Source organism: Silene latifolia, chromosome 1, assembly GCF_048544455.1.
Source record: "Silene latifolia isolate original U9 population chromosome 1, ASM4854445v1, whole genome shotgun sequence".
Taxonomy (NCBI): Eukaryota; Viridiplantae; Streptophyta; class Magnoliopsida; order Caryophyllales; family Caryophyllaceae; genus Silene; species Silene latifolia.
In genome coordinates, this window is record NC_133526.1 from 27575510 (window position 1) to 27600135 (window position 24626).

The 24626-nt window shown below is 36.2% G+C and overlaps 3 protein-coding genes across 4 annotated transcripts; 1 reads left to right on the plus strand and 2 right to left on the minus strand.

Annotated features, from left to right (window-relative positions):
• Positions 1 to 1951: 1951 nt before the first annotated feature.
• Positions 1952 to 6887, plus strand: LOC141601839 (chromophore lyase CRL, chloroplastic). The gene is made up of 9 exons (XM_074422146.1): positions 1952 to 2340; positions 2447 to 2496; positions 3371 to 3431; positions 3516 to 3551; positions 3862 to 3912; positions 4116 to 4208; positions 5551 to 5655; positions 5877 to 5969; positions 6072 to 6887. Exons 1-9 carry the CDS (start codon positions 2119 to 2121, stop codon positions 6210 to 6212), a joined length of 852 nt encoding a protein of 283 aa, XP_074278247.1. The 5' UTR covers positions 1952 to 2118; the 3' UTR covers positions 6213 to 6887.
• A 193-nt stretch (positions 6888 to 7080) lies between these two features.
• On the minus strand, positions 7081 to 12985 carry LOC141601830 (putative beta-1,4-xylosyltransferase IRX10L). Of its 2 annotated transcripts, XM_074422136.1 has the most exons (5): positions 12816 to 12904; positions 12503 to 12636; positions 8973 to 9361; positions 8452 to 8693; positions 7081 to 7805 (listed from the first exon to the last, which is right to left on the minus strand). In XM_074422136.1, exons 2-5 carry the CDS (start codon positions 12612 to 12614, stop codon positions 7292 to 7294), a joined length of 1257 nt encoding a protein of 418 aa, XP_074278237.1. In that variant the 5' UTR covers positions 12615 to 12636; positions 12816 to 12904; the 3' UTR covers positions 7081 to 7291. The 2 variants fall into 2 exon arrangements, with proteins under 2 accessions (XP_074278237.1, XP_074278241.1); XM_074422140.1 differs by having other exon boundaries at positions 12503 to 12985.
• Positions 12986 to 16338: 3353 nt separating this feature from the next.
• Positions 16339 to 19033, minus strand: LOC141601843 (putative anion transporter 5). Its single transcript, XM_074422151.1, has 2 exons — positions 18749 to 19033; positions 16339 to 17900 (listed from the first exon to the last, which is right to left on the minus strand). Exon 2 carries the CDS (start codon positions 17716 to 17718, stop codon positions 16390 to 16392), a length of 1329 nt encoding a protein of 442 aa, XP_074278252.1. The 5' UTR covers positions 17719 to 17900; positions 18749 to 19033; the 3' UTR covers positions 16339 to 16389.
• Between the last annotated feature and the right edge of the window lie 5593 nt (positions 19034 to 24626).

Consider the following 24626-nt stretch of genomic DNA (forward strand, 5'->3'; position numbering starts at 1 on the left):
AGCATGAAGTCTTTCGGCGGAGTAGCCCAAAGCAAAAGTCTTATTGCGGAGTAGCTTTAAGCAAGGAGTCTTTCGGCGGAGTAGCCCAAAGCAAAAGTCTTGGAAGCGGAGTAGCTTTTAAGCATTAGCAACCGGAGTAGGTTGGGGAGTTGTTTTATTATTCGGGGTGGTCTTAGTTTGTATGAGTTTACTTCTGAGACGTTTAATAAAATAGCGTTGGACGTAGGTCGCGGAGTAGTGACCGAACCAGTTTTTAAAAACATCGTTAGTCGTGTCTATTTCGTTTTATTTCCGCTGCACGCTCTACTCACGTTTTTATCTACAGAATCAACTGTTGAGTACACTGTAACTTCTGCTTGCTGAATCGTTGTTGAATACTTCTAACTCTCTAGTTTTAAGTATCGACTCCTCCTTTTATCTAAGCATTGTTTAAAGTGTTTAAGAGTTTTAAAAGAAGCTTCCATTAAGCTTAAATTTTTAAATAGACACCTAATTCACCCCCTCCCCCTCTTAGGTGCCCTCGTCCGTGACTCTTCATACAGTAATCTCAATATCCCAATGAATTAGACTCTTCTTTAATACCTCGATAAAATGTAGTTTGTCCTCATCCTAACGGCTTGACCCGCTATCAGTCGGATTTTGACCTGCTGATTTTGACCATTTTGAATTCAAGCTTTTTTTTAAGGTTTGGATAAAAAAAGCGGGTTATTTCAAACTATACCGAGCCGTTTTTTTTTTTGGGTTATTCTCATTGGTACCCTTGAGTTATCAACTTTTCTCACCGGTATCCCCGCCTTTTCATAATCTCCAATTATACCCCTTAACTTTCTTCTTTACTCTCAACTGTTACCGTAATTATTTTCTATCAAATACTTCCGTTAGATTTATGACACCGTGTACTAGTGTATATCTCCCACCCAAAATCCACGATTATAATTCATATACTCCTACTACCCACCTCTGCTTGTTTGCCCTATTTAACTTCCTTTGCCGTACTCAACTTCATCTGCTTGTTTTTTTTATTCTTCGTCAAATTTATCAACACACACCATAATTTCAACCTAACATTTTTGTTCATTTAGTTGATAATCCTCCATTTTATTAACTGTCAAATTTGCTAGATTTCCTCCTTCAATTCCAAGTAGCTTCTGACTTTTTTTACATCGCTAAATTTCTTTTAAGACGGCATTATACGTCTTAAGCTTAAGACATGTCAAATAGCATATGATTTGTCTTACCTATGCAAATGATAGATTATTTCACCCATTTTAATCTTAAGACGGATCCGTCTTAAAAAGGACTTAATGTACATCACATCTATTATTCTCCACAAAGAATCAGAAATAATAGACTACTGATTTGTGATTTGTGATTTGTGATTTGTGATTAAACTCAACAAAGAAAACCCATAGAAATTGAAACTTTAAACATGAAAAAACTATAACGGGACAAGTGATTAAAAAGTTAGAAGATGTAAAACAAACCCGAATAAGAGAAATTGAGTTATTGTTGCGAGAATCAAATGAAAAATTTAGTGAATAAAATAAAGTGTTGAGCACTAATCTAGTACTCCATAGCCAGTGTTGCGAGAATCAAATGGAGTACTAAATGCAGTATATTAGTTGTATATAGAAAGTCAAACTGAAATGTTATCGCCATAGCCAAATTGCCAAAGAAAAATGTAATGTAAATTGTGCAGTGAGTTTTAGAGTGGATTTCGGGGGAGAGAGGAAGAGAGTGTACACTCAGCAGCTGAGTCATAGATCTAACAGAAGTATTTGACGGAAAATAATTATTGTAACACAGTTGGGAGTAAAGAAGAAAGTTAAGGGGTATAATTGGAGATTATAAAAAGGCAGGGGTATCAGTGAGAAAAGTCGATAACTCGAGGGTACCAATGAGAATAACCCTTTTTTTTTTAAGTCGGATCAATTTTGACGGGTGTAGCTACAGCCGACGGCAATCCAATTTCAAGTAGTAATTGCCAAATAGGCACACAAAACAAGCAGTGAATCCCATCCTCTCATGTCCTCTCCCAACTCCACTCCCTAACGCAACTCTCTTCTCCCATTAATATCTCACAATTCAAACAACACCCATTAATTACACAACCTAAAAATGGTAGAAGGAGATATACAATCATCATCATCATCGTCAAATTCACCATCATCATCTAAAAATGGAGGAGGTGGAGGAGGAGAAGGATGGAATACAGCAAAAGGGTTTTTCATTAAAACTTTAGTTGTTATTGGTGGGGCCCTCTTCATTCGTCGTCTTACTAAATCCACCACTCGCCGCGACCACGCTCGTCTCGTTACCAACTCTCTTTCCGGCCAAAAAGTATTCCCTTATTTTCTGTCTCAATCATTTGTTTACCTTTAATTAAAATACCGCAAAGGAAACTTAATTTTATTGGTTTATAATTTGATTTTTGTTTTGGGTGTAGAATTCACGGGAACAAGCTGCACGGGACCCTGATCATTACTTCAATTTGAGGTAGTATTTTTTTTTTCCTGATTTTTCCATTTGTAATTGTATTACAGCAGTGGCGGAACTAAGGTGGCTAGCAGGGGTGGTCGATATTTTCTCTAATTAACCTTTTTGGGCCCTACAAGGGCTGGAACTGCAAATCCTTGCTCCGCCGCTTTAGTCTAGGTTGTGGGAATGCGATTTTTGGGGGGTTTGTGGTGGGTGAAGGGATAAGAGTGGGTATTGTAGGAATTTTAAGTTATACTCCCTCCGTCCCCATCATTTGTTTACGTTTGATTAAAATTCATACCTATTGCCTATTGGAAAGAATTTTACAGTTAAACAAATGATCGGGAGGGAGGGAGTTTGGGTTGTTGAATTGTTACAACATTATCCTAATGTTGTGATTGAACATGTGGGATGTTATTGCAAGTAATGAACAAGTGAAATGATCTCCACCTTCCAATTTCGTTGCAATAGCTTCCTCAAATTAGTATTGTGTAATGTGTATGTATAGATATCATTCCACCAATTAGAATAGTGGTGCAACGGTGTGCAAATGGGACAACAACCACATTGCGTTGTGGGATAGGACTCATAGGAGGTTTGGATGTGTGTGCAACTCTTATCATTGTGCTTCATATATAGACAGTTTGTTCTTGGATGATCAATTTGTGAAAATGCGTGAAGAATTGAATTATGTAAAAGCAGAAAAGGGTAGGATAAATGAGTAGGGTTGATCAATGCTAGGCAAGCGGGATCACTGATAGGCGACAGAAATTCCTTATATGAAAATGTTCAAAGTTTTCTAGTTTCGTCACTACTCACTGGGGACTGTACTTGTAAGACTGTTAAAGGATTCTATTGCCAGATTGAGCGATTTGAAAGTTTATTTTTGCAGAATGATCGCTTGCCCTGCTGCAGATATGGTGGATGGCACAAGTGTTCTATATGTCGAACAGGTCAGTTATAATTACGTGTTTGTGATAGTATTTTACCCATCAGTTACAACCCTTCGTTTAAAAGGTATCCTGCTCTGTGCCCAGGCATTCTGGAGAACTCCTCAGAAACCCTTTCGGCAGGTGCACTTCATATTTCTTATTAATTTGTTTACTTGCAAGACATTGTGATGCTCTCATTTACTTACAGTAGTTATTATGTTCCTAGTTTATTGTAAAGTCAACTTTGTTTCTTGCTGTTTGAAATGCTTGAAGTTTCTTATCTGAGTCGTCTAATTTTATACTTCCTCCGTTCTCATATGATCTACCCATTTGTTGAATATATGAGTGTAGTATTTTAATAAAATGGGTAGATCATATGAGAATGGAGGAAGTATAAATTACTGTACAAAGTATATTTCATATCGATAATACGATTCCCATTGCATTGCAGAGATTTTATATGGTGAAACCTTGCCCAAAGGAGATGAAATGTGATGTTGAGGTGGGCCTGATTTATTCATGTCTGTTTCTTCCAGTTTAGACGCAAACTGCAGTAGACCTTTATTTCTGCCCTTGCCAACATACAGACTAGTTTTGTTAAGTTAAGAGGGATCATGTTCCATTTAAACCCAACCCAGGGATGTGCTTTTTTACCCTCTTGAAAGCTCTCGATTCTCAAGAACGCAATATTTTTTTTAATAACAGTTGAGTACATATGCCATTAGAGACATGGAGGAATACAAAAACTTCTGTGATCGGCCAAAGGATCAGCGTCCACTTCCTGAAGAAGTTATTGGGGTGAGTTGATTATTTTATGTTGCATCACTTTTGATGTCCTTTATCCATTAGTAACTTGATTTATAGGTATTTGAGGGTTTGATCCTGTAATGAACGCCACAACTTTTAGGTTGACAGTGCGTTGAAAGTCTGATAGCAAACTTTTTTGTGATCTCGAATTTTCGATATTGCGTTTTTAACCTTTATGTTCTCAAAAACTTGCTAAGTGGGTAATGCTGTTGAAACTTGAAAGTAGTATCACCATAAGTTATGTTCTCATTATGTTTCTGTGTGATTGTAGTCCATAGTTTTTGTTCAGAGATGTGAAAATAGCCTAAAAAAAGAGAAATGAGATTCAAATTCAACTATGGTTTAGCAGTAGGTCAATCAATCCTAAATATGTTAATGGAACAAATGTAGGTGTAAGAGTTATGTATAGTTAACCTCCCTCGTGAGTTTACATTAATGATGATGTATTAATGCAAGCACATCTCTGGGATCCTTTTCCATATTTCATTTACACTGACGGGGTTGGGCCTGAAACTTCCATTCATCAATTATGAATATATGATACTCTTTATGAATCAGTGAACATAGTACATAGTTTATACGGAGTATATAATCTAAAGAATAAATGAGCTTAGAAACAACACAGGGAATGCGTTTTCTACTTATAAGAGAGCACCACAGAAAGAATAGATTGGTCTTGGTTGGCTTTCACAAAGCTTCAGCGGATCTTGTACACTGCAAACTGTGGACTTTTGTCACCTTGGTCAGAGAGAGAGAGTTTGCTTTCACAAAGCTTCAGCGGAGCTTGTACACTGCAAACTGTGGACTTTTGTCACCTTGGAGAGAGAGAGAGAGAGGGTTTTGGACACCTTGCTCGATGAGTCTATGTCCTGTTGCAATTGAGCCATACATGTCTGATGACATGTTTGAGTTATATTTTTTCATATGGATTTTAAACTCAAACTCGAATTTACTTTGGTTAAGATACAAAGTAATTGGTTTTTGAATGATATGGTTGATTTGTCATCCATTTCCTAAGTGGTAATTTAGGTACTGTCTAGTCAAGTCTTTCACTTATGTTCGTCCACAAAGCCTTGTATGGAACGATTTTGCACTTGAGACCAAACCATTATCCGTAGAATAAAATGGAAAATATATAATAATGTGGATTTGTCTCGTATTGGTGACCGTCTTATATAAGACTCGCTCATTTGTTGTGTGCCTCCTCAAATGATTGGATCTGAGGCCATTATTAAGGTGCATACGATTAAGGCACTACCCAGTTGTCCAGTCGCTTTGGCGCAGTCAAGGTCCTACTCCTGCACGGTTGTCTTAATTTATATTCACTTTGTAGGATATTGCAGAACATTTGACGACAGTTCCTCTGAAACGCTGTGAACGTGGTAAAAAATGCCTATATGAGGGGACAACACCACCTGAGGGCTTTCCCAATACTTGGGTAAGTGTTTGATTGTTTCAGCTGCTTGATTCTACTACTGCATACTTTGTCATTCGTCTAATTGTCTGTTACTCTGATTATCCATTATAATGAGCTTTCACCAGGCTTATTCACAGAGCTTATGCTCAGTTACACTCCGACCCTTGATGAAGACATCTGTTTGCTCTCGAGCAGACTTCTTTCTTGTTCTTTTTATTAAGTGGTCCTTTTGCCTGTGATAGAGTGGAGCAGCGTACTGTACATCAGAATTGGCAATATTGAAGAACAACGAGGTACACGTTTGGGATCGAGGATATGATGAGAATGGAAATCAGGTATTGTTACCACTAATTAGGAGATCGACATGTCTGGTTGTTTCTCGACATTGCAGAACGTAGAGTTATTAATAATGTTCTGGTGTAATTTGTATACCACAGGTTTGGGGAGTCAAGGAAGGCCCTTATGAATTCAAGCCCGCCTCTACTTCTAGTTTTAAAGACTTGTATTCTCCTCTTAATTTACTTACTCCCTTAGCCTTGGACAAAAGGATAGAGGGCTCTTTTGTTTTACAAGACTGATTATCAGGCTATAAATACCTGCTACCTGGAAATCAGGCTCGAGTCGAGCCTAAACAAAAAAGCCCATTTCTGTTTTGTTCTCTACTCGCGTGATCCCATCCATATCCCCGACTTGGGACAGAAGAAGATAGAAGTTTCACGTATCCATCACACATTTAATCTCCTAATACATTAATATGGCGTGTACCCCACACCTCCGAGCTCATTATAACAACCTGAGATTACTCTGATATTGGGGTGTGATTATGACGGTGCTGCCAGCCGGCACTGATACTGAAGCTCTCAAAATAACCACTGCATAAGGATATCTGCTTATATCGAATTTCAGACAGTGATGTAGAGAATTTCAGAAGTCAGCCGAGTGATTTGATGCAAACTGAAGCCAGAGGAGGCTCACTGGAGTCCACCAGATTCTTACACGTGATGATCGTATATTCGCACGTGTGACCAATCCAACCATTAACTATATATACATGTACTATATAGCTTGGTCGTGAGACTGTCTTATGCAGACTTTGTTATTCAAGTTATCGATAGGATTGCTGGTCTTGCCTTTATATTGCCAGCACAACTAGCCTCTGTAATCCGAGGGGTGTGGTATACCGCCACACAATGAAAAGATAACTTTGTAGAAATCATAATGTATATGCGAGAGGGTGGTGCTGAAACTTGACGTTATATGATTTCCCTATTCTTTTATGAGCTTGTTCTTCAAATGTACAAGTATATTTTACTACTAGTACAAAAGAATGAAGAGTTTCATCTACTGCAACAAAAAATGAGGTTGCACAAAATGCAGGAAGTCTTAACAGGAAAGAGGTTAGCACCTCAGCATAGGCTCCCGGCTAATAGAATTGAACACACAGACTTTGTAGCCATTCCAAATGCAATCATAGGGTTTGTATAGGTTAAGACTTGATTGAGCATTTGATCACTCTAGTATATCACATACCGGCAAAAAAAGTTGCTGCACTACGGTTACATTCTGATAACACATTTTCATTTACAGCAGTAAACATGGGAACTAAGTACATGGGAAAATTCAGCTCCTTGACAAATTTATAACCAGAATAAAGTTTCTACCAAGGTTTTAGGTCAGCGACCGGGCCTGCTGTCCAGTTAAGGATCTTCTCTCCTGATTTTAAGAAAATACTTGGATCGTGTGGCAGTTTACGAGCAAGACCGTTTAAGATCTGATGAAACGCGTCACCTGGTTGCACAGGTTGAGGAAACAACATTGCTTGTTTAACTGAGGGGTTGGCCAACAACCTTTGCTTTCTTAAGATGACTTCTGGAGGGATTGAAGTCAAAATGGTATCTAAATTGGGGACGTCCTTCTCGTCAACAAACAACCCGATGTCTTCCCAAGGGATGGCGTCAGCAAAAGGAAGAACAATGTCATCTGCTATAATGACGGGAATGCACCCAAATATGACGGCTTCAACTAATCTGGGGCTCCATGGGGCCCAGCCAAGTGGGCACAAGCAAAATACAGCTCTTTGCATGTCCTCATAGTATGTTGTTGGATGTTCTGTTGAGATGTCGAAGAGTGGATTGTTCTTGAAGTTCTCCCAAACAGCTGCTCTGGCTCCTCTGAATGTAGGAGAAAATAAAGTTTCAAAATCAATCGGTAAACTACTTTAATGAAGTTATTTACAACAACGTAAGAATTGTGAGACTCTTGAGAGAGGGTCTTATAATGACTTGTTGCGCTTGAAACTGTAATCATTTAATGTGGTGAGACGATTACTAATGATATAAAATGGTCCACTGAGGAGAACGATCGCATTATAAAATAGTCCTAAAAAATATGAAAAAGGTTTACTAAGAATACTAACTAAAAGGTCACCATCGGTTACTTCCGCCCTTGAGTCCCTTCGAATCTCTTCAAATGCAAATACCCCATAAATTCTAATCTCTCTCCCCAAAAAATGTGGGACAGGCCCAGGAGCGTTTAGATTTGAAGGGAGGAAATAATATATATGAGGATATGAGGTCACTTAAATTTCTAGGAAATGCGGTTTCATGCTAATCAAATCATGACACTCTCTCACGTTAGAGAATTTGATATGAATATCTAATTGCATCCATCAAGATTTTTTATGGAGGTGCATATAACTTGGGTTTCACAATAGGATCATACCCAAGGACTTACAAAATAGCAGGTTCAACCAAGCAAAAGAAGCTCTTTGATTACGCAAAATATCGCTTGTCATAAGATAGGATGGAGAGAGCATACCTTGCATAATAGCCTCCTTCAGGGTCATTCCCCACATCATAAAAGAGTCCGCGGAAGTAAACAAAGATGGACCGAGGGGTGTCTGGAGGGATCAAATGAGCTTGCATCTTCTGTGGAGGAGCATAAGGAGGAATTGTAATAGAGTTATCTTTCAAGCAAACATGATTTCGTTGCCCGAAAGTTTGAACCAAGGTAGCGCGCTGGAGCAAGGGCAGAATCCCTCTCTCGATGGCTTTCTCTTCCTGCAAAAACGCAGATAACAAGACTACCATAAGAAATACGAAGTATGATTTTACTTTCATGCCTCCTTGCTCAACATTCTCTAAAGGATGATCAGAGGTTCACTCCTACCAGTTAAATTTAGCCCTTGTTGGTTGACGCTCTGTAAATACTGTCACTCAGTCACTCCCAACAAGGTCTACCCTTCTGACTAGACTTTTTTCCAACAAAAAAAAAATCAACTACGAATAAGTTCCTCCATCTTGCGTTCACTTATAAAGGGAGTCTAATCATTTTCTTACCAGGTAATGAAAGCATGCTCCAAAATCATGAGGGACCACAAAAAAGTGATCTGCACCTTCCGTCCTATTCCAATAAGGCCAGTTTGAAGATATAAGCTGTATAGCACTTCTCATCATGCGTGGAGATTTAAAAGGCAATGGAAGGCCATTTGGAGTTAAATCACAGGTAGTATACACAGGAGTGTAGAACCAATCAGCTTCTTCGGGATTTAAGGTTCGAACAGCGCTAGACAGTAGAAATCGGTGCATGAATATCTCGGCCGCAAACATGTGGGTAAGACATCTTTGATCCTTCTGCAAGATCTTTTTGTTGTATTTGCTTGGAAGCTCGTAAACGAAAACCTTTAGTCTTCCAACAGGGTCATCTTCCAACACATCACCAGCACTACCTGAAGAAGAATCAAGAAAACTCATAACAAAGTTTTTCTTTGTCACTCAGCTGGGATTTCAACATACAGGTAGATTGCAACAGTCTCCACAAGATATAAAAACTTTTAGGACCATTGGGTGGTACATTAGGAGCGTGTTTGAAGATTTATGTGACCAATTATCTCTGCATATTATCAAGACTTTTGAAAAGGAAACAGACCATATAAAATCAAGTTTTAGATCTCTATCTCCATCTACATCTCTCTTCTCGGTTACCCCCTGGAGTCAGGTGTAGAACCAAGCACTAGCTATTAGTTAGATTGGGTCCACTTTAACATCATCCCTTCTGTTCCCTCCGGACCTGCTAGTCTTCCTTAAATCTATCTACGAAAAATATTCCATGCTACACATACACTTGGTTGTAGCAGAAAACCGACGCTTATTGAAATTTGAATCTACCAAATACCCTAATGCCCTGGTATGGATTGGAGCTGGCAGCCTGGTAGGGTCCATGGCTCCCGCTGCAATTCTACAGACTAAAAGCAATTTATTTATTTATTTTGGACTCAGAAAACAATGTTGATCATGAGTTGGGGTCTAGTGGTACTCCTTGATTCCTACTGAGATACTTCCTCCCATCCAGACCAAAGGTTACAGTTGCTTTATCACACTTGTCGATGCACGTTTTGTAACGTGCATATCTTTAGTTACACATTATTAAAAATTATAAAAATTTGATATTCTTATAGCATTCATGACGATAAATCAAACAAGATCTCACATGACTATATTTTGTCTTATAGATTAAGAATAATATCAAAGATTCCCTACGACCATGAATAGTGCCAAAAAGCAACTGTAACCTTTGGTCTGGATGGGAGGAAGTATGGAGCAATCAGTTGATAATTGTCATGCGTTCGAGACTCCAAGACGACATTTTTGTCTATTTGACACCTCTGAAACCAGCAATGGACAAATAGATTGTGATTCTTGTTCTCCCTACGTTTTTCTCATCCCTCCCCCAGGAAGAAGATTTGTGCTCATGTAACCCACTTGTTGGCCCAATATTATCCTCAACTCGTCATTTAGCAATGCATTACTAGTTTGCAGTTCTTGTTTACCTCTTATAGTTTCCCTCTGATCCCTCCCCTCTAATATTCTCCTAAGATGTTAAAAAGGGATGATATTAGCAAACGAGTTTCTTGAAAATACAGAAGGATATTGATATTGTACTATGCATATGGATCACCAGATGACAGAGAGACGTGGAAGACCTTCGGAATCCAACATTCATTACTTGTAGGCTTAGCCCTTTTCACTGTCATTCTCTGGGCTACTTATATAGATTCACATACTTTTCATGATTTCATAGGAGGAGCCACATTGACTAACTAATCAAATGGAACTGCGCTTATGATTACCATTTAGTGTTTTAGCAAAGTTGAGACACAAGAAGCGGCAAGCGGCATTTATAACATGACAAGCTCATGAATATGTCACTTCATAATGGAGGTGATTCAAACAACAGAACCACGGAAATTGCTGAGAAGTATACTAGGGATTATTTACAAACCAGAAGATTGCACCTTGCAGGATATTTACTTCCAGAACAACATTTTCTTGCTTTCCAACTTGTAATGCAAGAACATTGTCGTATCTTAAAGTAAAAACTTTAGTAGATCTCGTGTTATTGATACCTCAAAAAACTTCAGTAAATAACAAAAACATCTACGGCACAAGAATATGGTTCATTTCTCCAAAATTTGAGTAGATCACAACTACTGAGAGATTATATTCATGGCAAGCACTTGGAGCATGTTCAATAGCGAGAACATTAGTTTTGGTCTCCACTTAGACACTCTCCTTATAGAGCAAAAACCAATTTTACGCTCATAATAGCACAATTCTCTTACATGCTCTTCATTATACTTTTTGTTCTCGCTTCTTTTTTATTTAAATCTCTAAAGAAAAATTGGAAAACTAATACATTCTCACATTTCTATATGATATTGCCCACTTTTAAAGAAGATAAAGCTCTTTGAGCGCTCTCGGGGAAGAGCATAATAAGTGCTACTCTCCATTATTTCCTATAGAGAGCACAAGAGAGCTCCCAGTAATGTGCAAGAAACACTATTTTTCGCTCTCCAACAATGGGGACTACCTCAAAGAGCACTTAAAGAGCTCCAATTGTACATGCTCTCGAAGTGCTCTCCAAGATGGTCCCCATTATTGGAGCGTAAAATGTATAGTTTTTTTTTACCGACAATAGCTTTACTTTTTTATGCTCTTTATGTGCCTTTCATGAGAGAAAATGGAGTAGCTCTCCATGAGCTCTCTTCTAAGAGCAATAGAGAGCTTGTTCTCCATTCAAAAAGAGAGCTCATAGCAAGTAGAAATTTGAGAGAATATACGTTTTTTTTTTTCTTTACATATAAATTTTGTGGACCAACGTATAAAATGAAGAGCATATGAGAGAGTTTTTGTTTATTGTAGGTATAAATTTGCTTTTTGCTCTCCAAAGAAAGATTGTTAATGGAGAGCACAAGTGGTCATCAATTCTTGCTATTGTACATGTTAGCACTCTAAATCGACATTATTGTTTCAATCTAATGTCGTGAAGTAACAAATGGTTTTGGCAGGTATTTGATTGCTCTTACTAACATACAGACTATCGCACTGCTTTCCCTTGCAGAATCACTATAACTAAACCTCTCCCTTATCGCAGGGCAATAGATAGCCGTTCATTCAACTCCCCTAACCTCGCTGGGTGAGGGACAAACATCTCAATTCCAACACAGTATATTCATCTAGGATTAAACCAATGCACAAAACCAAGCAACAATATCTCCTACATCCAGCATTGTTAAAAAAGCTCCAAACCCACTACTAAGCAACAAATAACCCAACAATAAGTCTCTCTTAAGACCGTCTTAACACTCTCAAATGTGAAACGGATCCAAAAACGTATCTGTAGCACTAACTAATCCGCATGCATTACTAACCAAACCGTATATTAGTTACTTTAGATCCGTTTCAGGCTTACAACCGAATTAATAAAACCCTAAACAACAACAAACCAATCAACAAAACACACTTTTTTAACAAAATCAAAACTAAATTAAACAACATAAACTGAAAAACAAAACACTAAAAATTCTAACCTGAAATGCGCTCAGTTGGATGAGACCTAGAAGACTTCTTAGCATCAATTGAAATCAACCCAAATGAAGAAATCACAAGAACAACAAAAACCCACCTCAAAATCTCCATCATTTCACAAATAATCAACACCCAACTGAATCAAATCAAAGAAGAATAAAACAAAATTTATTTATAAAGCAAACTAAGTAGTGATTTATTTAGTTAAGCATAAAATGAGATTACTTTAGTAGTAATTAACAACTAAATCTAACCAAAAAAGTTGGTGGGAATTTGTTGTTAAAGATTGTTAGATAAAGAGTCAATTTCATATACCAGAAGCAGATTAGTGATTGCTGCAAATTTAAGGGAAAATTTTAAGCATAAAATGGAAGAAGCTTGAGTTGGGTGTATGAATTGTTTACAGAGATTTTAATTTTGTTATGCGAAAAATGTGGGATCGTTCTTTGTCTGCTCAAAAGTCGGTTCAATTATTTGAGTATAATATTCGTATTAGTTGTCAAAGAGTCAACTACATGTAATAGGGATGTCCGGATGTAGTAAATGTTTTCATTTTCGTTTTAGATCAATTTTTATTTAAGACCGACGATATTTATATTTAATTTAAGGATTTTTTTGTGAAACACAACCTTTAAAAAGAACTTTTTTGTGAAACACTGCCTTTAAAAACAAAAATTGTAAAACATAACCTTTAAAAACCAAAAAGTTGTGAAACACTACTTTTTGGTCGGATTCCGTCAGCTATATTCATTTCCGGTGTCATAATAGCTCGCACGTGTCATGTTTATTTGACTTTTTATGTTTTTTTTATTCTCCCCCAATTAATCCCCCTCTTTCTTAATTCCCCCGGTAAAAGCTTCATCCCTCTTTATCTCACTGTCATCTACTTCACCACTTCTCTGCCTCAATTTTTCTAAATAGCCCCCTCTTTCTTTTCACAATGTTCAGGTGATCGCTCGTAATCTTCGTCAACACCGCTTCTCAAATGTCGTTATAGCATCCCTGCCGCCTTAAAACTTTCATGATGGAAAAAAAATCAAGGAAGAAGGTTTCTAACATGTAAAAATTTGGGATTGTTTAAGGTGATTTCAGATCTAAATTTAAGTGAAATAAAATTGAAGGAAGACTTTGGACATCACACATTCACACGTGATAGAGTAATTGATTTTTTTGGTGCACTTATAGCGTATTTAATGGCGAGTTATCACCGGATTTTTATTAATTTGGTCAAACTCCGGCCTAAAGTAGTGTTTTGCAACTTTTTTGTTTTTAAAGGTTGTGTTTTACAATTTTTGGTTTTAAAGGTAGTGTTTCGCAAAGAGTTTTTTTTAAAGGTTGTGTTTCACAAAAAATTCTTGATTTAAATAGAGGTGAAGTTAAAGAAGGTTGTTAAGCAAGATTAGCCCTTGGTTTTAAGTACTCCCTTCGATTTATCTTCCCTTTTTTCTTATTAGGTTTCAACTTAATAAGATTGACCTGGATCAAATGATCCAGCCATAATTATCTAATCTGTACCTAACCTGACACTCGAATTGATGGGCAACGCCAATGGCCAAACTGACTAGATCAAAATTACCCCAATTGTTCCACACAATTTATTATCCCTAATAATTTGATTTTGATATTAACTAACGCGAAAATGGCACTGACTCAACCCGACGCAATGTAAACCCGAACTTACCTGATCAGTACTCGACCTAGTTCACCCGTTTGCCAGATCCAATTAGGCTTAGTCAGTTTTTCATCCCTATTCTGTAAGCATGAATGGTCGAATCTACCACCATATAAGCTGAAAATTTTGCCACGCCTCACTCTTAACTCATAACGTCACATTTGTTGTAACCCACCCGCCATCACCACTGAAACATACCCGCCCTTCACCAAACCTTTAATAACCCGTTAATCGCACCACGACCACCGCATACAGCCACCTAAGGGCTTACACCCTTCGTCTCTATTCACATTACTTTTCGTTGTCAACCAAAAACGAGATCCTTGTCCGTGGTTATAATGCTCTCTCAAATACTACATCCTTGTCGCTAGATTTTAGGTAGTCTTGTATAAGACGATTTTACACAAAGATAATGTAAAATAAACACTAATCCAACGAGTCTTGCTTGTGCCTCTCACAACCGCCTTTCCTTTTTAACATTATTTAAATCGGGCGTGAGACGTCACACGAGAATTTGTGATACTAATCAGACCATATTATTGGGTAAAGGCAGTTATTAAAATATCTCGTTCCACAATAAACTCGTGTAATAATCAGAATTAATAATCCAGAGTTTTAAAACATCTCGTTCCAAGACAATGCACACAATTTCACAACGCAGGTGTTGAATTTTAGTGTAATACTCCCTCCATTTTTTAATATATAACGTTTTGCTTTTTCGAGACGAGCCTTTGACTTTAATATTTACAAAAATATATTTGGTAAAAAATTATACCATTAAATTCCTTATGAAAAACTCTTTCATATGAGTATACATTTCACTATATTTAAACATATAATTTGAGAGATATTGAAGAGAGAAGTGTGTGTCTCGAAATGTGAGAAAGTCATATATAGAAAAATAGAGGGAGTACTCCGTAAGCGGGGGGACAGTCCACTACATCCCAAATACACCCCCGTCAAAGTTTAGGAGCAGCTTCTTTCCCATAAGCTTCGTCTCAAGGCTATTCCAGTGGCGTGCCATTTTTCCAGGATAATGCTTCTGTTGCCTCTAGCATTCAGAATTAGAGAAATCATCTACAGGACTACAGTAAGCCAACTAACCTGAATGGGTGATAGTATAAGGCCACACGCAGCACTGATACCCGTGAACTTCAAGTCTGCACCTGCTTAACTAAAACAGTTTTGCTGTGTACCCTAACATCAGTAGCAGAAAGCACAGTCCACAATGATAAAACAGAGTACATGAGATTATGAGAACCATGATGACAAGAAATTTTAGCAACTTTTGGTAATAATTTTGGCAGAGTTCATCAAATTAGATAAACTTTGTTCATCTTCTATATACAATGTTGCTCCAATAGCCCGTTTCCTTGGAGACTCCTGCCTATGGCGGGCAAGGGGGTTGGTTGTAAAGAGCCTTGCCCATGTTTTAACCGGAAAAAGATCACCGCTTTTGCATTGCCTACTTCATCACCAACAATCGTGTTCCTGTTTGTCAAATCACTTTATATCTAAAGTGAACAGGATAATGGGCCCTTATGCACCGCTCTACAATTAAAATGAAATACAAGCAGGTGAATTGTATAAACGATAAAAAATACACAAGCAACAAGAAAGAATACAGGTCTTAACTTTGGCAAAACCAGCAATTAGGGACTTTTAACAAGGTTGCCAATGTTGCCAATGTTTTACCTACGCCTTTTCCTAAAAATGTACAATTAGCACGTCATCAATGTTCTCCTATTTGTTGAAGGCATAGCCACCACAAAAATAACTGTCTATATCAGCCAGATCAAACCAATGGATGAAATATTATGCAGTCAACATGAACAGATCTCTTGACATGGGTTGATATTAACATTTGTGGCAAAAATATCAACACTTTGTTAGCGGTTAGAAGAACGGACAAGCAGAACATCCACTGACCTCAACACCCAACTGAAGTCAAAAGGGAGCAGAAGGAATTGAAAGCAAAGCTTATTATCAGCAATTATATACTGTACTTCGTAACTGCCAAGTCTCAGGCCATGGGATAGATCATCTTTCTCCTTTTTGAAAATAAAGATACAAAGGACTGCGGGATTAGGTCTTAGGGCTAAGCATAATGAGACTGCAGCAAATTAAATATAAATGATCTTACCGAAGAGATCTTTAAGAATGTGGTGGAAGAGAAAATACCAATTGATAGCTACTCATCAGTCATAAAATCTTAATTCAGTCAAAAATTCTTTCTCCGGTGGAAAAAAGAATGAACACAATTGAACTCAAAATACAAAGGAAACCAGGAATAATAAACACTGGTCTCCAACTTTCTGCACTAGAGATGTCATAGTCAGCAACTTTTGCAGCCTCCAGAAGCTGACCTGTTAACTCAACACCAACGATACCAGCTAGTGTGCCAGCTGTATTGGAAACTCCCATAACAATGCCAGCATATCTGGGAGCTATATCCATGTGATTCACGGCAAACCCTGCTCTTCCAAGTGCCAAGAAGCCTAGCGCCACAGAAGAACAAAAGACGGCCCCAGCCGAAGTTCTAAACATGGGCAGTGCTATCAGTGCTATTGACGCCACGAGAAATCCTAAGGTATTTAAGAACTTCCTCGTCCAAGTTACAGACATAACCTTCCTAGTGATGAGATAATCAGCAACCCACCCACCTATATTTGAAAATACAAACATGTTGAAGTAAGGCATCATTTTAGAAGAACCCATCTCTTGAAGACTAAGTTGTAGGCCTTGTTCAAAGTACGTCGGCAACCAATTCATAAGTACATACAAGGCATAATGGAACGTGAAATTATTAACCACAATAGCCCAGACAGGTAAGTTGACAAGAATCCTCTTCCAAGGAATTTTAGCAGTTTTTGAAGAGCTGCCTCCATTCTCGACTTTTAACTTTTGGTTTCCTTTAATAGGCAATAAGTTTTCTCCAAAACCAGCAGCAGCAGCTTTGGGGTGCTCAGAACGAGGAGGATCTGATGCATATTTAAACCAAAGTGCTGACCACATGGCTCCTAAAGCTGCTTCGGCTAAAAAGACTGACTGTGGGCCTCTAAACTTCACCAAGCTTGGAAGCAGAAGCATCCCAGCAGCTGCACCCATGTACATGCCAGATGTAGTGAGTGAAACAGATCTAGATCTTTCATGAGGAGGGACCCACTGAGCCAAAACTGTGTGAATGGACGGGAAAATAAATCCTTGAGCAACTCCAACAAGAAGGCGTGCAAGGACCAATGTCAGGACCCGACTGGGGTCTAGTGGCACTAGGGCACAGGTTAAAGACCATAAAACAAACGAGAGTAGGAGGACACGCCTCCCACCTATTTTCTGAGCTGCCCATCCTCCGGGTACTTGTGAGCATGCATAGCCATAGTAGAAAGTGGAAAGTATGGTGCCTTTACTTGATTGACTTACTCCAGCAGCATCAGCTGCAATTGTATAAGCAATTGAGAAGCCCACCCGTTCAATGTAACAGACGGCTGTGCAAATGAACGTTAAAATTACAATTGTGTATCGCTTTGGAAATCTAACTTCTGGCATACTTTAGACAGATAACTTAATGGAGATATGATCCTTGTACAGTCTTGTCACTTTCTCCCATAAAACAGTCACTTAATTGATCATAATACACATACGCAGAGACTTCCTTTTACTTTGTACAAAGTTGGTTTGCAGCATAACAACCATGTAAACAGTCCTTCACCTATCCTGAGAACTTGCACCTGAGCATAAAAACCAATGATCAATATCCTAATAATAACTTTTTCACGTCATTTTTGTTCACAATAAGCTAGGTTTATCCTCTAGAACGCTACCAACGTATCTTATAGCAAATCACACACCACCATTTAAGTGAATCAGCCACCCAGCAGCAAGCACATAACAAGAAAACCAACAGTCCGTATCAATCCCCATATGCACCTCAACAAAAACACAACTTAAGGTATCAAAGGAGCTCGCCATCCGACAACAAGTAAATAACAAGAAAACAAAGCATTATCCAACTACATCAACCCACAAATACAAGCTACATGAACGAGAGGATCAATCAAACATCTGATTTATACAAGCAGCAACAACATTAGTCCACTGCCTCAAAGGCTCCCGTAAATTGTGAGGTAGGGGTCGGATGTAACTAAAATCACTATCGAATACGATGCCTCAACCTCAGTTAAAACTCTAATCTCTACAGTCCAATGAAGTTGATGTCATACACTATTGACATCACAGCTTACAAGATAGCAACATTTCCAACACACAAATTTACAAGTTTACAACTTTATCAATCAATCAACTTTCTACATTGCAATCATTCATCAAAATAAGATAAGAACAACCAAATTAGGGAAAATTTCAGCAAAATTGTGACAACCCAGAAACTAAATTAACCCCAAATTGAAAATCACAATCAAATAGGATAAATTACATCAATAACAAGATAACCCAGTACAAAATTTCGTTGAGGCAATTCAGCAATTCAACAAACACAATGCAAGCATTACTAAGATAAGAAAAACCCAGAAATAGAACAAACAAATAATCAAATAAAAAAGAGAACTTTTGTGATTACCTAAATTGGAAATCAGATTAATTTGGTGCAATTGAATCTAGTGTATAGAGGATACTAGATTTGAGTGGAAAAACCCCAAATCTATGAATTATTTTAATGTAGGGAACAGTGTATGATTGGATTAAGAGAGAGATAAAAAGTAATTCAGGAGAAACGAGATTGAGTCAACAAATTTGACAACGTCGTGACTAGTTAAGAAACAAACTAATGAATGTGGAAATGAGAATGTGTGAGACGGAATTTTGGTTGTGCTCGTTTACGTGAACACAATTTCTCATTATACTATCCGTCTTAAGGTTAAAACAGACTAAGTATTATACTATTTGTGTATAAATTTGGAAAACAGGTCAGCTGGATCGAGTATGGGTCACGTCAATTTTGGGTCGGATTATTCAGGCATGTAGACTTCCGGTCAACCCGTATCATTTCGGGTCAACTATTATCAAGTTATTTGTGGATAATAATCAGTTTGCTACAATAAAAAATCAGGTCGGGTTATACTCGGTTGAGTTAATTCGGGTTCGGGTCAAGTTCCATTTTGAGTTGGGGGTAGAATCGGATCATTTGGGTCGGTTCACTTTTGCCAAATCTACTTCAGACTACTTGTGTATATAAGACAAATATTGTTTTTCCAATACATATTCTTATATACACAAGTGACAAGTGGTATGTATTTTACTCGTCTTAAGCTTAAGACATGTAGTCCCGTCATAAGTTTATGAGCGTAGTCTTAAGAGAGACTTACGGGGACGTTATAACCTCGATCTCAAATATCGACTTTTCACGCAGTATACGTGGTCCATGATAAAAATAAAAATTAAGAAAAAAATTATTTTTTGTAAGATTATGAGCCTAATTACTGTATTTGTAACTTAGGGGGTTTAATCTCACAAGTGATCAAGGTTAAGGGAGTTAATTGCCATTTTCGCGCTTTTCAACATTGTCTATCGTGAGAAAAACTAATATGCGGATTGGCTAACAAATCAAGGAGTGGTTCAGCATCAACAATTAACTATGTTCAAGATGTCAAATATGCTATACCATCTTTTCCGTCTGATTTAGCAAGATGTAGGAGGCGTTATTTGGCCTCGTGTTGTCTCGTTTTATGCTTTCTAGATTAGGGTTAGTCAGTATTCTTTTCGACAAAACAAAATTCCAAATTGTCTTTCAACATATCTCTAATTTCATTCTTTTGCACTTTTAAATGATCATTTCATTCCTCAGGTAATCTTACCTATAAAATGTGAATATTAACAGTTAATATAGTAAAATTAAGAATAGAAACAGAATTAACAATAACAACTTTCACTCACATGAAACGAAAAAATACGACAAATTATTTTCTTGAACGTAAATAATCAACAAATGCGATAATAAACTACAATACAACGGTTTAATGGTTAAAAACGTTAAATTGAAAATCTATAAATACTATTAAAAGGCTAGCCTAAAAATGCCACATAGACAATGCCACATTGGATGAAAAAAAGCCACGTACACAATAACATGTGACTTGGCAAACTAATATGACGCGGATTATCCAATTTATTATTATATTGCATTAATTTAATTCACTTGTTTACTTTAAAAATCCATCCATATTCTATTAGATCTATAAATACTATTAAAAGGCTAGCCTAAAAATGCCACATAGACAATGCCACATTGGATGAAAAAAAGCCACGTACACAATAACATGTGACTTGGCAAACTAATATGACGCGGATTATCCAATTTATTATTATATTGCATTAATTTAATTCACTTGTTTACTTTAAAAATCCATCCATATTCCATTAGATTTAAATTTAATTAACTAAAAAAAACTACGATATAAAACTACGCATTAACTATAAGTTAATAATTTCAAGATATTTCATATGGAGTACTATTATATGTATTCGAAATAAAAAAAAAATTGAATACATAAGAAATTAAGAACGAATAAGAATAAATGAAGTTGAAAACAAAAAAAATTGTATTGTCACTAATTCACTATTTTTTTTTTTGAAAGGCATTAATTCACTATTATTGTTACTATAACTTTGTTGTATATAGAAGATGTTTTACAGAACTAATTAATCGACAAATAAGTATTAAAGATCATATAAAATATTTTCTTAGGAAAATGTAAAATATATGAAAAAAAAATATTTATTTAATTTAAGTAATTTACAAACAAATTTTGTAAATACTTAAGTGAAATTAAACACTAATAATAGAATTGTTTAGTTCATGAAATTATTTCACGTAAAGGATAAGGTTTTGGAATATATAAAATATATGGAAAAGAAAATATTTATTTAATTTAAGTAATTTACAAACAAATTCTGTAAATACTTAAGTAAATCTATACAATATAGTTAAAAGGCTAGATTAAAGCATTTAATTTAATTTCACATGGCATTAGCATTTAATATTTTATACCCCATTAATTTCCATTAATTTTTATTGGCTGTTTAATTATTATTTATTAATTATTATTAGATTATTGGTTATTTGATATGATTCTTAAAAAAAAATGAATGATTACTAAAAGTCCTTACAAAACTGTCATTACATATTGTGTAACATACAAATAAAGAAAATCAAAAGACATCATTAATATTCTTAAACTAAATGTATATATTAAAGATTTGATGAGCTAAAAAAACCAAAAAAAGATGTAATTTACCAAAATTAACATAAAAGTTTCATAATTTACAATTATATTTCACATTTTAATTGAAATTTTTGGAAGAGAACATAGATGTTAGTGAATCGGTTAAATTTTTTCGTATTAACACAACTCATAAAATTAAAGTATATATTTATTTATTTCTTTAAAATCTATATAATAAATAGTATAAAAAGGCTAACATTGAGTACACTTTTAAATGACATTTGATATAACCACATGATTTCAAGAAGCCATATTACAAGTCTCATCATATCATCATTATTTTCTTTTATGTCCCCTAATATTTATTCTTACAATTACAATATTAAAAAAAATTAAAGAAGACAATAAACTTTTTATCTTCTTCCACTTCAATACTTTATTCAATTCACCACAAGCATTTAACCATACTTTTCATATTCTTTCTCCATAACTCATTTCTCAAGTTTCTTTATAATGATTCATATTTTTAGTTTACCTTAAATCTTTTGATGATATTATGACTTCTTAATTACTACTTTTTTTTTCTTGAGATGATAATGTTTATTCCATGAGCACAACAATAGACATGCATTTTTATTATAATTTTTTATCACCTCTGACTCATTCATTTTTCTCATGTTCTCTTTTCCATTATAAGATTTTACTATATTGGTCAAACTTATTTGATAATATTTTAAATATACTCGGTAGATCTTATGCAATTTTGTATTTCATGTACAATTGATTTTGGCATAATACTAATTTGTACAATTGATTGAATTTTCAGGAGCATGACATACTTGGAGATCAATACGTGCAAATGACAATCGACAAGTATGTGGATTTGTTAAGAGGTAGCATAGTATTTCTCATTTTTTTCTTGGAATTTCTTTTTTTTGGAGATTTTTCTATTTTAATTATTAATACAAAACTCATTTGATAATATTTTACATATACTCGGTATATCTTATGCAATTTTGTATTTTGTGTATAAATGATTTTGGCATAATACTAATTTGTACAATTGATTGAATTTTCAGGAGCATGACATACTTGGAGATCAATAAGTGCAAATGACAATCGACAAGTATGTGGATTTTTTAAGAGGTAGCATGATGTTTCTCATTTTTTTCTTGGAATTTTTTTTGTTTTGGGAGATTTTCCTATTTTAATTATTAATACATGACAATCGGTGAGTACAGAACACAATTTAAGAATTATCAATTTTTTTTTATTTCAGATATTAGTTCAATATCAGTTAACACGATATTTGATGTTGGAGGATGTGTTCATATGGATGATCAAATCTGAAGCTCTTGAATGGAGTAATCACCATATTGAGGATGTATTTTTATGTCGTTGACATTTTAATTGATATTAGCCTGTCTATTTTTGTTCCAATAATTATGCTAAGGTTTTTAGCCTATTAGTTATTCTTGGCCTTTTAGTTGTAGTGATAGTATCGACACAACATCGACGAATAATCTTACAAGAGAAAAAAAAAACCATCAAATGATAATTAAATTTGAAATGGAGAGACACGTATTCAATTTATTCAATTACTATATTAGTCTTACTTCATTCACTTTGTTATGCTATTTTTCTTTTACCTATTGAAGGAGAAAAACTTGACCGCCTTTGGTAAATTGGCGGTTAAGAAAATCTTCAATCTCCGGAGCACCAATATCTTGAAGTTACATAATACATAACCCATGTATAAGTATTAATCATTGATTTCTATATAAACAACGTATGTCTATATACATGTAATTAGACTATTTAATTTGAGTATGATGAATTGAGAATGCAAATCATTACTGAATTTACGAGTTATCATAAATCATGAATCATCAGAGCAATGAGCAACGTCATTCGTTCAACATATACATTCAAAAAAACTCTCTATTAAATGCCTAAATCCCATTAATTTACTAGGTTGTTAATAGAGGAGAAGAAGAGTTACTCATGATTAGATTTTTTTTGTATCTTTTACAAAGACCCACATTTTAACGCTAAATACAATGCCTCTATTCCCCACTAATATCATATTATTATTGTTTATATTACCGTGTTATTTATGTTCAATCTCATAATTTCCATCCTATTTTATCGTCTGCAATGTTTCCAAATCAAAATCTGTTTTATACAAGTAGTATTAATAAAAAAATAAAATTTGTATAGGACCCGTGATTTTTCACGGGTTTCAAAACTAGTTAAGATTAAAAAATTTGAACGACCATAGCTTTAAAATTAGATACCCAATTCGGAACAAAAAAAAATAAAAAAAATCAAACTTCTTATATAGGCGAGCAATGTCCTTGCCTAAGACCAACATAGATTTTTCACGCGCCAACGAATGCTTGAACGTCCATGCTTAGGTTGAGACATTATAAAAACCACCGGACATGTACACAATTTACAACAATAAAAAGTGGTTGCCATGTTATCGTAAATGTTTTTTTTTTTCCATATGTTATCTTAAATGTTATTCCGCATGTTTAAGCCAATTTCATAGTTTGTTCAAGAAATGTGAAATATATTTTGCACGGATGAAATCGGTATTTAAGATAGAATAAACAATATATGTTAATTATAGGGCTTATAGACTACATTAGACCGGGTCGGGCCTGTCTGAGGCGGGCTAGGTTGGCTCAACCTTGGTCCTAAATCGGCCCAAGTGGTATTTTTGTTTTGGCCAGCCGAACTCGACCCGCTATTGGGATGGGTTGTGTCGGGATTCTAGGTGGGTTGGGTACTGGGTAGGCCTCTTAAGTGTTGGCTCAACACAACGGACGGGGTGGGCGGCTCTTAGCCACCTCTAAGCTACATTATAGTTTCAATTTTAACCAAATACATACGACTTCCGAGTGAAGGTAAGAAGTACGTACATACATCTATACAACCATACAGGTGAAGCCGTGAAGGTAGGGAGTAGTTAGCTCTACTCGAGCTACTAACCCTAGTCAAACATCAGGGCCGACCCCTGGGGTCAATTCTTACCCGGGCCAGCTGACCCGTTAATGGCCCGACCCAGCTCGTTGAAATCCAACCCGGCCCGTCCAGACACACTCTTAGACCCGACCGGGCCAGTTTCGAGTCCAGCCCCATCAGATCTGGCCCAATCCATGTCGACTCGTCCCCTAGCTCGGGCCAATTCTGGGGCGCCCTAGCCAAGTACGGCCTGACCCGACCTGGCCCGTATGTTTTACAAAATCTTTGGGAATCCTACATGGCGGC